The following is a 16,398-nucleotide window of genomic DNA, read 5'->3' as shown; positions in this document are numbered from 1 at the left end:
CTGGACCTCATGTTCAGACCCGAATTAACGTTTCAAGTAACCCTCAGAACGGATAATAATAAAAAATAGATAAAGATTAATTAAGAATATACTTGTTTAATGTCTAACAATGTATCAGTTATTATTATGTAATTATTGCAAACGATTATAAGAGACTCTAAATTCTAATTACAATTCCATAATACTAGTATAGAAAATTTTGGAGGCCAGCAGTTTTTAACAATTTTGGCCCGCATTTGGCTAGCACAAACATCAAATTATCTTCAACAAATAAATTTTATTAATTTATGTGTACAAAATCTTATAAATATAAGTGCAAGCTCTATTAACTTATGTGTGTAAACTTTAGTAAATATATATGCAAACTATGTGTTTCATGTATGTAAATTCTTGTAAATGTGGGTGTAAATTACGGCTGGCTAAATACTAGTCTAAACTAATAATATTTTTTAGTCATGTAGAATTACTAATACTATTAAATTAATTATTAATTAGTTTATATTTTTTGTACCCATAAATTTAAGAATTGATTGAAAAAAAATATTAATATAATAAACATTATAACAATAAAAATTTAATTTGGAAAAAAATTGTATGAATTTCTTTTAGGATAAAAAGGTCTTTAACAAATAGGTCCTGACTCTGAATTCAAATTGTCGTGGTTTTGTTTGAATAAATAGGGACAAATAAACCTGTGACTAATATGGGTTGAGAAACAAATTAGTTCCTATTTATTCTATGTTGGTACTTAATGTCCAATTCAATATGTTAATGTGATATGTTAATAACTTTCGCTAATATATGATAGATTGACAGTAGTACTGATAGAAAGAAAGACCACATTGTCTCATAAAAATCAGGATCAGAAATTGAAATGAATATTTATTTTAGTCCGAAATTGCATTATCATTCTAAAAAAAAGACATCACTAAATTGGTATTTTACTCATCTTTTAATTATTGGATAAAATATAAAATTTTATTAAATAAGTTTTGACACTGTATATCTGTGTATGTGGATGTATTATAATGTCAATACTTAAAATAGATATGATAAATATAGAATTTTAACAACACTTAAATAATATTTTTTTTTAATTATGCAACAATACTTTTTAATTTGAAATATAAAAATAAAAAACATTATCAAAATTTAAAAAAATGGGACTGAATTTTAGTTAAAGTTTATTAGGTACCGTAGCAACTATAGATAGCTTTGAGCATCAAGGCAAACAAGCTAATTAACTTTGAAAATCAGAATTAGTTTAGACATTTCCCTTTCCATATCTTTGTTTTGTTTTGTGTTTACGGTGAGCATTGCCATTGCTAATGTTTCTACCATATTACATACATAATGATAATGTAATTAATGCTGTCTATAGGTGCAGTTGTATTTCACTTTTGAGACCGTATGGCATAAAACCATGCGACCTCAGCAAGAGATGAATATCTTTATGAAAAATGCTCAAGAACCGTCATAATTTATTAATTTTTGCCATCATTTTTAATTATGAATCCAATTTTTTTAGTCTAGTAATTCAATATATTTTTAGCTCACACTTTTAAATATTAATGAATAACTGATGACCAAAAACTATATATTTTAAGAGTAAAGCTAGGGAACCAAAAGCATATCAGCCAAAACCCAGCCAAATACCTTTGGATGAATTCAAAATCTCTACGAGTTAATATATATGGATGTTTCTTCTACTAAGTATCAGAATGTTTCTTTTTCATATTAAATGGATGTTCTTTTATATATTTTTCGAATTTTTTTTTGTATTGCAAATATGAATGTCTCTGTTTCTTTAAGAATTTTATATTTTTTTTAAATTTTATAGATATTTAATTATTTTTGTTAAAGTATAATTAGATGTTTCTTTTGTTAAGTATTATGATGTTTTTTTCATATTAAATGAATGTTTTTTTAATATTTCTGTAATTGTTCAATGACTTATTTTAGCTAAGATCAAGTATGTAGTTTATCAAAACGGCACCTAATATCCCAAAACAATTGTGTACAAGGTAGAATCTCTTCATACAATGTGATGAAATCCTAAAAAAGAGTGTGTCCAAACACAAAAGGGACGCATTCAATGAAGAGAACTAGATCATAACAGTCAAGAAACTCCTAGAAGAACATAAAGAACCAAAAGAAATATGAATACAACCTCCCATATCATTGTCAACATCCATATCCTTTAACTACTAATATAATAACTATCCCTAGACCCTAATAAAAACAAAACCCAGTACACATGGATTCCAGCCCCTTCTCACTTGAAGTCGCATTGCATTCTACTTATCACCAAACATGTAATGCTTCACATAAAACCTTGAACGCCACAGTCTCCCTTCAGCAATAACCATCAATAGTATCCATGCTACGTCATATGATATATCTAAAAATCACACTCTTCTACCATGATTATCCATTCCTTACGTTCCACAACATCTCCTTACGGTGGCGAATTCGACGAGCCAGATGTCGGTGATAGAAGAGGAGTGGATCACGGTGGAGAGACGGAGAGGGTCTGACGGTGAGAGAGAGGGGTCTATGTGTGTGATTGTTGGAGGTGGATAGGTTAATGTGAGGAAAAAGATGAAGGTTTTTATAGGTTTTAATTAGGTTTTTTTAATCAATTTAAAATTTTTTAAATTTTAAATTTAAAAAATTTAAAGTTAATTAATTATTAATATAAATTAATATAATTTTAAAAGATTTATAAGCTTTTGGTTACTTATACTTTTCCATATTTTAATGGTCCTCTAACATTTCTCTAACTTTATATCACCCACCTTTAATGATTAAACATCCAAAAGCAATGATTTGACGTAGTCTACCTTAGATCATATACAGATTACAATACCAGATTATGATGACACTTACTTGCCACCTACCGAATAAAGGGTGATAATGTTCACACTTCTGAATTTGAGTTTAATCTCAAAAGCTTTTAACCTGAAACCGAGTTTTGCGGGAACACTTTCTGAATAAATTCCAGGAAGCGACGCGAGTAGAATGTAGGGTCGACGGCCGAGATAGATAATGAATCAAACTGAAGAGATTTATAGGCATGTTCAATCTTCTTAGTCATGTTGTAGTCTTGCAGTATGTCGATGATACCGAGGTACAGTACAACGTCATATACCTCATGGAACATTTGTTTGTCCTGTTTTCCTGGAATCTGCTCTGCCCTCGAGGGCATGTTCACACCAAGCTGGATTTGGAGCCTGCTTAACAAGAAGTTATAACAAAGTAAAAAGCCTCAGTATGCGGGATTATGGTGTAAAGGGAGTAACAGTAATAACTCATAAGACTGGATTTGGAAGAGAATTACAAGAATTCAGTCAAGTTCATACATTCAATTATTTCATGCATCATCATGGGCACTTTGATCGACTTTAGCTTATAAATAATTGATCCGATAATAAAAATCGTTAAGAAAATGTGTACCTTGCTGTACCAGGTAGAAGAAGATCTACCTCCTCATCATTAGCAGATGAAGCTCTTAACCTGCTACCTCTAATGTGCGAGCCTACAACGACGCTGTCATGATCTGATCCTCGAGGAACAAGAACAAGGCCTTGTGGATAGTTATATACTTCGTCCTCCAAAGCGTCTGACAGAGGATTGTCGCCAAGTTTTAAATTAATCAGTTCCATTTTTATAGTTCTACTAGAAAAGGGGATAACATAAGTAAGATAGGAGAAATATATAAGTAATTCAATGTATAAAAACTGTATTCTTGTATCACTACTTGAGGTAAAGGTTCACTGTCTTATTTCTCAGACTCAAGTTTCTTGACTAGTTGACAACCTAAATTGCAGGACCTATATAATTTGCTGATCTGGTTTGAGCAGGGGGGGTGATATTATCTATCCAATCCCGCTACGTCTACACCCTGGACACCGGTATTTTCTTAACAACCAAACCGTGTTCATTGTTTTGTTAATTAAAAAATAGTTTAAATACACAATTAATCTGAACAACTGTATTTTTATATGGGTATCAAGAATGTTTGGTGTATGAATAGTATCTTCTTGTCTATATAGTCCGAGTAATGAGTTGCATGCATGCACACAAGGTTGGCAGAAATAAGCATCAATCACATATCTCGCCCAACTACAAACCAATAATAGCTTTACCAAGCAAAATCCACTGCCTACCTTCCTCCGCAAGCATTGACAATCCGTCCACACTCATCCGGTGGCTGTATGACGTGAGTGGGCGCAGCTGCTCGGGAGCTCGATAATGAACCCCTAGAAGGAGGCTGTAATCCATAATGTGCTGTGCTTCCAAAAACCTGCTGTCTATTTCAATCTGCCTGCACAAATGTACAAGTAAAAGGAAAAATTCAATATTTGCAGTGCTTTAGAGAAAAAGGGGAAATTTCTTTGGTGAACAGTAGTAGAATTGGGTGAAAAGTGAAGATTTTTACTAAATTTAGAAAAAACATATACATTGTATATGACAATTTTTTTTGGTTGTCTTTTTTACTAAAAAAAGAAATCTTTACTCTTCACAAGATTTCACTTTTTACTATAGCATTACCCGAGAAAAAAAGTACTTAATAAGCAGGAATATCATGCCGATTCTGTTAGCATACAGAACTATGAATTATAAAATATCGGGTCTCCCACAAAGCTCATCAAAACATTACTATCACTTACTTTAGTAAAGACTCCCTCCAAGATGGTTCCAAGTAGAAGCAGTAGTTCAAATCTAAATCTTTAAGAGTGGTATTCTCATCAATTTCTATCTTGTCTGATGACCGTCCAAGGGAAGAACCTTTCAAATCAAATCTCCTATGAATCCTTAATTCTGTGCAGAACATATTTCCCATTACAACAAAGCGAAACTGCAAGAGACCAAATTATATGCTAACATTAGCCGCCACTTTAGAGAAAGCAATGCTATTAAGTCATTCTGTATGAAAGATCTAAGCTATGAAAAGACTCAAATATTTTATAAATTTGCTTAGTGAAAATTCTTAGTTTCTCGCACTTGATATTTCGAATTGAGAATTAAGGTGCAATCCAAGCCTTCCTTGATTGAAACAGAAAAATATTAAATCACAGAAACATGTAGTAATATAATATGCGCATTACCTTTTGACCACTTGAAGGTTTAATTCTGTGCAGGCCAAAAAATTTTGTAATGAGTGTATTTTCATATGACTTCACATGATGATGATAGTCTGGAAGCATTCTTAGAAGAACCTACATGTCAATAAACATTTATACATCAAGTTGTTCAAGTATAAGAAAAATACCAGAATTTCCTAATATTTTGTGAATAGAGAGAATTCTATTTATTTATTTTGTTAATCTCTGTTATTGTAAGGTTCGGCATACCAATAGATATTTCGCTTTTAGAGTCCGTGGCTATACTAACTAGCAATTGCTTTCAAAATCCTTGCTTCTAATGCGCTTCTAAGTCTTATATGATGAAATAAAAAACATCCTTTGACCAATATTGAAGGAAATAAAGTCTCTGGTGTAAAACCATTATCAGAGAGAAGAAAAGTTAATTAAAATTAGTTATCTTTATTATTATTATTGTAGTAAAATTGCATCCTGAATATCTATCTATAAAGGAGTTGTTGGCTTCATTTTTATGCAATTCCACTGAATCTACAATTAGACGCATACATTAGCATCAGTCAGCGACTCTACGTCAAAATCGAAACAAGTATACGAACGCACCTTGACTTCAGATCTCCGCAGCGTCTTGATCATGAAACGATCATCCTGAGATAGGAAAAAGACACTACCACTTTTCCCCGGAGAAGATAGTTCCCTCAGAGCATCATTTCCACAGATGGACATCATGTAATCAGCAGCATCAATCTTGAACAACTCTCTTAAATTTCTGTGAAAATTGGAAACAAGATAGAGGAATGCCAAATGAAAATGGAAGGACTACGGTACATAAATGATTGATGTACTCAATTATCCATAACAAGGGACGATTTACTCAAGCAATGAATACTATATCTTATAGTTTCTGGATATACAAGAAACCAGAAACAACTACTTAATTATAGAGCCAGAGAAACTTGAAACAACTAGGATACATTTACATGCATCACAAGTCAACATATGAACACAGACCATATGAAAGAAATTGATACCAAAATGAGCATAAATCACTAACCTAAACACCATTGGGCAGTAATCTTTCCATCTAAAATCATCTGACTGATGCGGAGGGGTTAATTGAGAACCTTCTTTTGGGAAATTCATCCAAAAGCTTGCTTTGCTACCAAAATCCGATGCTCGCACTTCTCTACTCTTTACAGGCGTAATCTTGCCCACAGTATACCTAGCCATATTGAAAAATTTGCTTAAAAATATTAAGGAAAATATATGCAGAAGTATATTTAACTTCAAACTTCAGGTGCATTAAGAAACAAGTTATCTTAGTCCCACTGTAAAATTTATGAAATAAAATCATGAGCATTTGTTCATTGAAGATGAAACATCTTATAGCAGTCATGTAATTCCTCTCATATGACTATTGGTGCCATACACGTTAGACCTCTATGCTCTAATATGTGATCCAAAGAAGAACAAAAGGAATTTCAAATAAGGGAACAAGGAACATAAATGTCCTTAATTATTAGAACCATCAATCATGTCATAATCCTAACTCTATAACTTTATTATGGCCTTTGAAGGTGGTTTCCTCTAGAAAATGTTACCATGTCCATTAGAATATAGAAATAAAAGCACACAGATCCGAGCGGAGAAAAGAAAGAACAATAGAATTGGAAAAAGATCTTGTAAAGTGAAGAAATTGATAAAGTGGTAAAGTAAGGGGGGTTAATCAGTATTGAATTTATAACTTCAATCATTTGTGAGACTTACTATCTTAATTTGATTAGACACTTATTTTCTCACTTTACCAATCTCCAAATTTTAGAGGAGCTTGATCCAATAGAATTATCACTTGCAACAAATGATAACTAATAAAGAAGATTGAGTTTGCTAAAAGTTAAAATGGTTAGTTATACCTTATTCCAAGTTGCAGACTGAGCATCAGATCATAACTCCTGTGACCTTTGATGATTGCTTCACCAGGTCTTTTTATCTCTCTTGCAAGCTTTCTTTGTCGACGCCTAGCCCTTCTAGACATGGATGTAAACATATCATTCAACACTACTTCACTTATTAATACGCCTTGCATGTACTCTCGTTCCAAGATTGGGATCTTCGAATTAACCTCTTTGTTTATATCGAATGCAGAATCATGTCCAATCACTTTCTCAATTGATACCTCAAGACTCCAACGCCTTTCAAGAGAAACATTTGTTCTACTAGACTGGTCCAGATTTAACAGGTTTCCCTTTGCAAGTTTATGAGACGAAACACGACTGGATCTCTGATTCTCACGAAGCTTGACATCTCCAACCTGGCTCTGCTTTCTCAAATCCGGCAAAAGCCCTCTTTTCCGCAAAGCTTTGAGGTAGATTTCTTGTACGGATGGAAGACCGCTGCCTTTAGGATAAAAAGTTCCTTTACCATCTTTTAGACCGAGTGACCAAGTCCCAACATAGCAGCCTCCATCACTCCAGGTGTATACTCCAAACCCATGCATCATGCCATTCAACCAATTTCCTTCAAATGAATCCCCGGTTATCCATGTTAGAGTACCTTTCCCCAACATCGTCCCGCCTTTCATATTCCCCAAATATACATTCCCATTTGCCCATGTATACTTCCCAGGCCCCTCTGGTGTTCCTCTTATCCAAGAGCCTTCAAAGATATCTCCATCCGGATAAACTTGGTAACCAAGACCGTGCTTAAGATTCAATCTCCACCGCCCTTTATAGGTCAACTTATCCGAACCAATATATGTTCCGGTACCATGGACATATCCACCAGAGAATTCACCCTCATACACTGCTCCAGAAGGCCATCTAATTTTCCCAATACCATTTCTCATACCCCGTCTCCATTCGCCCTCGTAGACGCATCCATCGGATCAGACATACACACCATGGCCCTCGGGCATATTGCCAAGAAGTGAACCACAATATGTTTCTCCATTAGGAAGCAAGAGTTCTCCAACTCGAAACCCAACGATTTCAGAGGAATGATCAGCTTCACCATTCGTCCATATAGATAAGTGATCCGATTCGGAAATGGCATCAAGAGATTTGGTTCTGTCAGCACAAGAAACTGCTCCTCCATCCAAATGATCAGCAACTATGGCCACAGGGCCAGACATGCATAATGACCGAAAGGAAGATTTCCTTGCAGAAATTAAAAGTATCCCAATACCTCAACAGCTAAAATATAAGAATAGTTGCATAACTTGCCTTGAAAGTCTGAAACAGAAGAAGAGGAGCCAGAAAAAAAATTACATCAAGTAATTAAAAATATTTTACTACTCAACTAAGAAGACACAGAGATTGCCTAGAAATCCAATAGCTTGTTAGATTTTATAAAAACAAAGTTTTAAAAGAAAAATAAAGGACAGACCACAACTCCAAAGAATACATAACATATTATATAAGAAAGAAAGTTAGAACGGATTTTCTCATAATGGAAGGTCTGCATTTTGTTCATTTCAGAAAATGGAAAGGACAAATAAAGCAGTATATATCAGAAAAGACAGATTTTGTATTGGAATATTTAGAAAGTTGAAATAAGAAAAAGGCGGTTACATAATTGATCATAACATAGTCAAACATGATTCGTGAACGGAAATGGTAGCCATAAATGGAAAAGAAAAAGTTCAACACAGTGGAGGAAGCAAGAGAGAAGAGAGAAGAGAACCCTGAAACTTGAATGAATGAGAATGAAAAACGTTAAAATTGATGTTGAAGATTGCGAAAAAGTTTCAACTTTCAACCGTGAAATTGTGGCCTTTGTTCACAACCATAAACACCCAAAGATTAAGAGCTTAATTACTAATCTTAATCTATCTCCTCTTTCTTTTCATTTATATCTTTGTTTATTAAGAAGGAAGATTATTACACCAACACCAACATTTTTATGGCGACAACATTATTGTTGTTATTAAGCTTTTGTACAATAAAAAGAAATGACAAAATTTAAATTTTCTTTCTTAAATATATACTCCAAACTAAATTTTTTGGGCTTTCTTAAATAAATAAATAAATAAATTTATTTTTTCAAAGTTAAGGAGTGAGACTCGAACTCTCGAGGGTTTTAGGTGAAGAAGGGAGACTATTTTGAATAGAGTTTCATTTTAAATATTTGATACGTGTAAAATATTTTATACAGTAATATAATCACATCTGTTCTTTTAGATGACCATTCAATAAAAATAGTAATTATTTTTGATGAGGTGATATTATATAATTAGATATTCGTATAAAATTATTTTATCATGTGATAGTACATCAAAATTAAATTATTTAAATAAATGTATTAGTATTTACATTTTTGCCTAGTACGTAACAAATTCGTTGTTCTTGACTGCGAAATCAAAGAAGAAAGCAATTTTGCATGTGCTGCATGAGAAATAGTGGAAGAAAGTCTCAAAAGCTATTTAACAGTATTGTTATTTTTATGTTTGGTAAATATTTTACTTGAGTAGAAAGTGAAAGTAGCTGAAAGGATAAAAAAGTAAAACGACAAAGAAAAAGAAAAGAAAAGAAAAGAAAAGAAAAGGAGTAAGAATGAACTAATAATGCACAGTATTAACATTAATTAATTGAATAAGAACAAATATATAACCAGAACATTTGAATGATGATAGTTTATTGTGAATTGGAATTTCATTTAAAAATTTGTTATTGGCCAATAAATTATTGTAAGTATAAGATTAAATTTGAATTTTCCATACTTGTTTATATAAAAGGAGCCACTCAGATAAAGACGTTTAAAATATTTTTTTAAAGATATATTTTAATAATTAAAATTTAACCTATGTAATTAATTAAACTGTATTATATATATATATTGAAAACCCTAAATCTTAACCCCTTGATGGCTTAGAGAGAAGAGAATGGTTAGGATTTAGGTTCTTAAAATTAATATATATAATAAGAGTATTTTGTCATTTTTTATAATAAGGATATTATAGTCATTTTTTATTAAAAAAATCGTAATTTAGACCGGTTTAAGATTTAGTTCATCTATTTTTGGTCAAATCAATTTGTCTGATCTAATTTTGACAAAAATAACACGATTTAATCAATTATATATATTGAATTTTAATTACTATAAAACATCTTTAAAAATAGATGTTTTAAATGTCTTTATCTAAGTGATCAATTAGTGAGTTATCCACTAGATCAACCTAACTTGGTTAATAAATATATTTTTAATCATAAATATGTTGTATTATTTGAATATAGATAAGGAATATATAATAAAATTAGAATTTAGAGTTTAGAATTAATACTTTATTTAAATTTAAATTAAAAAATTAGGTTTTAGGTTCTCCTGACTAATCTTTTATTTTTATTTTAAAATTAAAATTAGATCAATTTGATTTTAGGTTTTGTTTACAAATCTTTTATTATGGAATTGATAGTAGAAATATTAGGTTTTAAAATTGATTGGGTATCTTTCATTTTAGTTTAAAATAAAAAAATTTAGGATAGTGTTTGGTTATAAATTGTACTTATTTTTATAATTGTACAAAGTTAAAGGGTCTTTTTTTTTTTTAAAAAAAGACCCGGTAAAAAAGTCGTTTGATCTCTTGTTGCATATTTAAAGGAGACTATTTTTACTAACGTTGCGCGAACTAAAAATTTTCACTTAGACTATTCGCTCCTGTTTATTTTTGTTGAGAGATGACATCCTAAGAAACATATATTCCACATGTCATCGGTAAATGTATTATTACCCAAAAATACAATACTTATCAACTTGGCCTACGGACATATAGGGAATCGGTAGTAAAAAAGCTCTCAATTAGATTTAAACAATATCAACAACAATAGAAATTCAAAATTTATATTTTAGTTAAAATTTTGAAAAAAATATGAGTTTATAAACATATAAATTTAAAAAGGAACAATTAATAATTTTCTAAAATTTATTAAAATCATCAAAATTCATTAAATTATTTCCAAGATTTTTTATGTTAATTAGTTTTTTAAAGTAGCATACACTATAAGAAAAATGCTAATTGTCGTCGAATTTATCGATGGATTTACTAAAAAAATAGCCAGTAATATATTTACCATCGAAATAAGTCCGACGGAATAAATTTTGCCAGTAATTATTTACCGGCAGATTTTTTCGTTGCCGCTAATTACTGTCGAAAATTTTTCATTGGTAATTTTTCCCGTCGGTTTTCTCCCGATAAATCGAACGGTAAACTTAAATTTTAAATTTTTTGAAAATTTATTTAAATTTTAATATATAATTTTAAATATTTAACATTACAAATTTTTTATTTGTTTGTGATACTTTTTTAATGAGTTACTAAAAACTTTCATAATATATTTTATTTGTGATAAATTATAAAACTCCTTAAATAATTAACAAAAACTCTCACTACTCTTAATCCAATCAATTATAAAACAATTGAACCCAAACAAATATTTACTCAACCCATACAAAAAAAATTATCATAACAAGGCTTCGAGAGAGAGGACGACGGAGAGTGAAATCTTTCTAAAACCCTAAAATTTCAATGTCATCGCCACCGCCACCGCCATTCATATCTTTGCCGCTATTGCCGTCATTGTCTCCTTTGTTGAGGTAATGCTTAGATCCTCTGCTTATGCATTGTCTTCTATGGCGGGTTCTATCGCTGGTTTTGGTTTTGCTTTTGCTCCAGTGGCTTGAAGCACTCAGAGCAAGGTGTCAGCGCGGACGCGGTGGCACTGGGTGGGGATATCTGGAAGGCGAGCGAGTGGGAGTCTCTGGAAGCTTCGATTAAAGCTGTGTTCGAAGATATTGGATCTCGTAGAACTAATTCTTATGTCGTTCCAAGTCATTGCGGTGAGAATTTCTTCCTAATTTGTTCTTGTTTAGTTCGGGACTTAAATTTTCTCACTCACTTCCGTTCAAAATTTGTTCAGACAATCTCCGTGTTTGTGTGAAAGGTAAATTGAGTTTGAGTTCTCTATTTTGATGGAATTTATATGAATTTGAGTTCTAGCGAATTTTCTTGCCACATTTATTGGCTTTAGGGCTGTGATGTTTATAGCTTCTGTTCTGCTGAGATATCAAACTGGAGGAGAACAAGTCTTGCTCAATTGAATCTAGAGGAGGGCAGTGGCACCTGATGAATCATCTTCAGCAGGTCATCATCAATCTAACGCTCTTGAAAGTAATTTGAGAGATTCTGCTCCTATGCATGTGAACCAGCTAAATGTGCTCCCACTCGTGTAATTCTCTTGAAGGATACACCAGCAAAGTGTTTGTGTTTAATATAGTATATAGAGTACATATTGTATAGAAATTTGAGCACATTATACTTTAGTTGTGTTTGTTTTTGCCATGTTACATGAGAAGTGTTATTTGTACTTACTTTGGTTTCATACACTGAATCGATATGTACTTGTCTGTTGAGGCACACCATTTTTCATGGTACATATAGGAATAGACATATAATTACATTGGTTATGAATTATGACCTTATTGGTTTGCAAGAAAGATGCTAATCCTCTAAAGTAAATGTCTCTGAAAGGATGCATAAAACGCTTCTCCTTGAGGCTGGTAGCTAGCAAGGTCTCATCCGTATTTTTATGTGAATATACCTAATGGGAGCGACTCGTCGCTCATCAATTTCGAGTTCCCATGGAGTTGTAATATGAATGGGAAGGTTAGTTTAGAGACCTAAGAGAATCTTTTATTGCTGTGTGCCATCCCAACGATCTTATTCATTAGGAATTAAAATCCCATTATTTGTCTGATGAAAATTTGAGTTCAAACAATCTTCAACTTGGTGGAACTTTTATGAACTACTATATGGTATTGAAACCTATGATATCTTTTAAGTTTGTTATTATATGTATATGAGAAAGGAATTGAGTTGATAGCACAAAGCTTTTATGTGAAACAGTATCATGGAGGAACCAATTTTGGTAGAACCACAGGTGGACCTTTTGTTGCTACTAGTTATGACTATGATGCACCAAATGATGAATATACTATGATATTTATTTATTTATCTATCTTATTTTGGTTCAAAAGAGAATCTCAAATTTAATCAATATATTTTATGCAGGAATCATTAGACAGCCTAAGTGGGGATACCTTAAAGATTTTCATAATTCCATAAAGCTTTGTGAAGAAGCATTGATTGCTACCGATCCAGCAGTTACATCTCTTGATCAATTATAGAGGTATATATGAATAGCACTTTTCAAAAATTATATCAGATTTTCTTAAATTTCCTCAAGCTTATTATGTTTCTAATGTCTTATTAAATCATCTTTATATGCTTTATGGTTTTTGCTCTTTGAGCTCTCAAGTTGCTGTTTACAAAACAGATAATGTGTGTGCTGCTTTCCTTGCTAACATCAATACCACAATTGATGTGATTGTGAATTTTAGCGGCAACTCGTATCGGTTGCCAGCATGGTCAGTGAGCATCTTACCAGACTGCAAGAATATCGTGTTTAATACTGCAAAGGTTTGCCTCATACAACATTTCAATAAAATTAAACAGTGTTGAGGGACAATTTTGTCAGTGAACTAATCTTATGGTGAACTCAAATTATTTAGATCATCAATTGATCAGAGTTAATAATCAATATTTAAAATGTGTACTAAGGTCTATATACTTTGACTTGTTTTAAATCCTAAGAAATAATTTCATGTGTTACAATTTTTATACTTAAGATGTGAATTTTTTTTATTTCTGGTTCTCAGCAAATTTGGATTGGAATGTCCTAACCTGGAGATTCTTTGCATCAAAGATCTAGCCCTAACAACTGAAAGTATGCATTCTTTTTAACCTTTCCTCCCCATTTTTATTTGAAGCAAATGTAGCATCTAAATTTTCATTTCAGATTTGCTGCCATAATACTGATTTTATGCCACTGTTCCTTTTCACTAGGTGTGAAAAAGATCATTTGTTGGGCTATAAGTTACCAGCTTATGCACTCGTCTGAATCATCAACCAAAGATTCTAAGCTTATGCTGTCTGCAGAAAGGTGTCATGACTTCTTTCCATTTTGATCCTGCCGTCCCTAAAATTTAGAGTATTGAGAAATATATCAAAGTCCTTCAATTTTTAACCCATTTTTTACACTTCATTGCTGCAACATTAACTATAGGCTGAACTTTTTACACAGCATTTAAAATGAAAACAAGAGCTTAAAGAAATCATTGAAGGTAATTTAAGACAAGCTGCTGCAAATTTATACATTTTACCACATTACCATGTGCAACTTGTTTTGCATTGTCACTTTTTCAAAATATGGCATTGCCTATAATTATTCTCTATTATAATTGTTTTCCTGTGACAGGATGCGGTTACCGAGAATGAATTTGAGAAAAAATTGTTTGCCAATCATTACTTCAGCTTCAGCTTGGTATATGTTTTCTGCCATTGTTTTCATTAAATAGTGAAAATTTTCATTTAAATATGAAAATTGGATTGATCTAAGTTGTTCATTTCATACGAATTTGATTGATGTAATTTGTTTAAATTTCTGTCATTTCATACTAATTACTAATTTTTTTAAAGTTAAATAATCTTTAGTTTGATTGATGTAATTTTTTCAATCAATAACAGTAGTTTATAGCTTTCAAATATGTTTAGTTTCAATTTTAAATTGTTTGTAACTGTTTAGTTTGATGCAAACTTTTTTTTTTGAAAATTCAGTTTTTGTGGGGGGTTTTAAACCGCCACCGAAATTTAAAAAAAAAACAACCAAAAAATTCAACTCAAAACTCCCCCCACAAAGTAGACAAAGAACCGCCACAAAATTTTATTGTGGGGGTTCTACAAAACTGCCACAAATAAGCTCATGGCACCTTGAAAGAGAGAATTATTATCGGTCTAGAATTTTCTCAATAGAAATAAGAATTTCGCTGTAAGCATAGTTCCAAACCAACTAATAACTCTCGATCAAAGTTTAAAAGTAGTATTGGTTGTCACAAGTCCAACCCCAATATTAAGTAACCAAAGTATTTAAACCTCGGGTTGTTGGTGCACGAAATTGTGATTCATTCTTTTCACAACTCAAACAGTCCCCGGTAATGGCTCCAAAAACTTGGTGCTCAATACCATGGTCTAAACATAATTTCACAACTTCGCACAACTAACCAGCAAGTGCCCTGGGTCGTCCAAGTAATAAACCTTACGCGAGTAAGGGTCGATCCCACGGAGATTGTTGGTATGAAGCAAGCTATGGTCACCTTGTAAATCTCAGTCAGGCAGATTCAAATGGTTATGGATGATATATGAATAAAACATAAAGATAAAGATATGGATACTTATGTAATTCATTGGTGAGAATTTCAGATAAGCGTATAGAGATACTTTGTCCCTTCTGTCTCTCTGCTTTCCTACTATCTTCATCCAATCCTTCTTACTCCTTTCCATGGCAAGCTGTATGTTGGGCATCACCGTTATCAGTGGCTACAATCCCATCCTCTCAGTGAAAATGTTTAACGCGCTCTGTCACAGCACGGCTAATCATCTGTCGGTTCTCAATCAGGTTGGAATAGAATCCAGTGATTCTTTTGCGTCTGTCACTAACGCCCAGCTTTCAGGAGTTTGAAGCTCGTCACAGTCATTCAATCATTGAATCCTACTCAGAATACCACAGATAAGGTTTAGACCTTCCGGATTCTCTTGAATTCCGCCATCAATTCTAGCTTATACCACGAAGATTCTGATTAAGGAATCCAAGAGATAAACATTCAAGCCTTGTTTGCTTGTAGAACAGAAGTGGTTGTCAGGCACGCGTTCATAAGTGAGAATGATGATGAGCGTCACATAATCATCACATTCATCAAGTTCTTGGGTGCGAATGAATACCTTAGAACAAGAATAAGCTGAATTGAATAGAAGAACAATAGTAATTGCATTAATACTCGAGGTACAGCAAAGCTCCACACCTTAATCTATGGTGTGTAGAAACTCCACCATTGAAAATACATAAGAACAAGGTCTAGGCATGGCCGAATGGCCAGCCTCCCAAAGAGGGTTCAATCATAAAAACATGATCAAAAGATCTAAAGATGAAAATACAATAGGAAAAGGTCCTACTTATAGAGAACTGGTAGCCTAGGGTTTACAGAAATGAGTAAATGACATAAAAATCCACTTCCGGGCCCACTTGGTGTGTGCTTGGGCTGAGCATTGAAGCTTTCATGTGTAGAGACTTTTCTTGGAGTTAAACGCCAGCTTTTGTGCCAGTTTGGGCGTTTAAGTCCCATTCTTGTGCCAGTTCCGGTGTTTAACGCCGGGCAGTTTTGAGCTGATTTAGAACGCCAGTTTGGG

At 32.6% G+C, this 16,398-nt stretch overlaps 1 protein-coding gene across 1 annotated transcript; it reads right to left on the bottom strand.

Moving 5' to 3' along the window:
• Nucleotides 1-2,014: 2,014 nt before the first annotated feature.
• LOC107493915 (phosphatidylinositol 4-phosphate 5-kinase 9-like) lies at nucleotides 2,015-8,895 on the bottom strand. The gene is made up of 9 exons (XM_021124734.2): nucleotides 8,787-8,895; nucleotides 7,019-8,335; nucleotides 6,160-6,327; nucleotides 5,709-5,874; nucleotides 5,112-5,222; nucleotides 4,674-4,861; nucleotides 4,170-4,327; nucleotides 3,457-3,622; nucleotides 2,015-3,233 (listed from the first exon to the last, which is right to left on the bottom strand). Exons 2-9 carry the CDS (start codon nucleotides 7,948-7,950, stop codon nucleotides 2,957-2,959), a joined length of 2,166 nt encoding a protein of 721 aa, XP_020980393.1. The 5' UTR covers nucleotides 7,951-8,335; nucleotides 8,787-8,895; the 3' UTR covers nucleotides 2,015-2,956.
• Nucleotides 8,896-16,398: the final 7,503 nt, after the last annotated feature.

This window comes from Arachis duranensis, chromosome 6 (assembly GCF_000817695.3).
Source record: "Arachis duranensis cultivar V14167 chromosome 6, aradu.V14167.gnm2.J7QH, whole genome shotgun sequence".
Classification (NCBI taxonomy): domain Eukaryota; kingdom Viridiplantae; phylum Streptophyta; class Magnoliopsida; order Fabales; family Fabaceae; genus Arachis; species Arachis duranensis.
Note: the sequence above shows the minus strand (reverse complement) of the source record. Positions and strands in the feature narration are given on the sequence as shown.

Bases quoted from the DNA above. Each gene is read 5' to 3' on its own strand.
- LOC107493915 (XM_021124734.2), bottom strand. From the start codon at position 7,950: ATGAGAAATGGTATTGGGAAAATTAGATGGCCTTCTGGAGCAGTGTAT. The intron at 6,328-7,018 runs GTATAACTAACC...CAATATGGCTAG, and splicing joins AGTCTGCAACTTGGAATAAG to GTATACTGTGGGCAAGATTA. The intron at 3,234-3,456 runs GTACACATTTTC...CTTGTTAAGCAG, and splicing joins CTTCTACCTGGTACAGCAAG to GCTCCAAATCCAGCTTGGTG.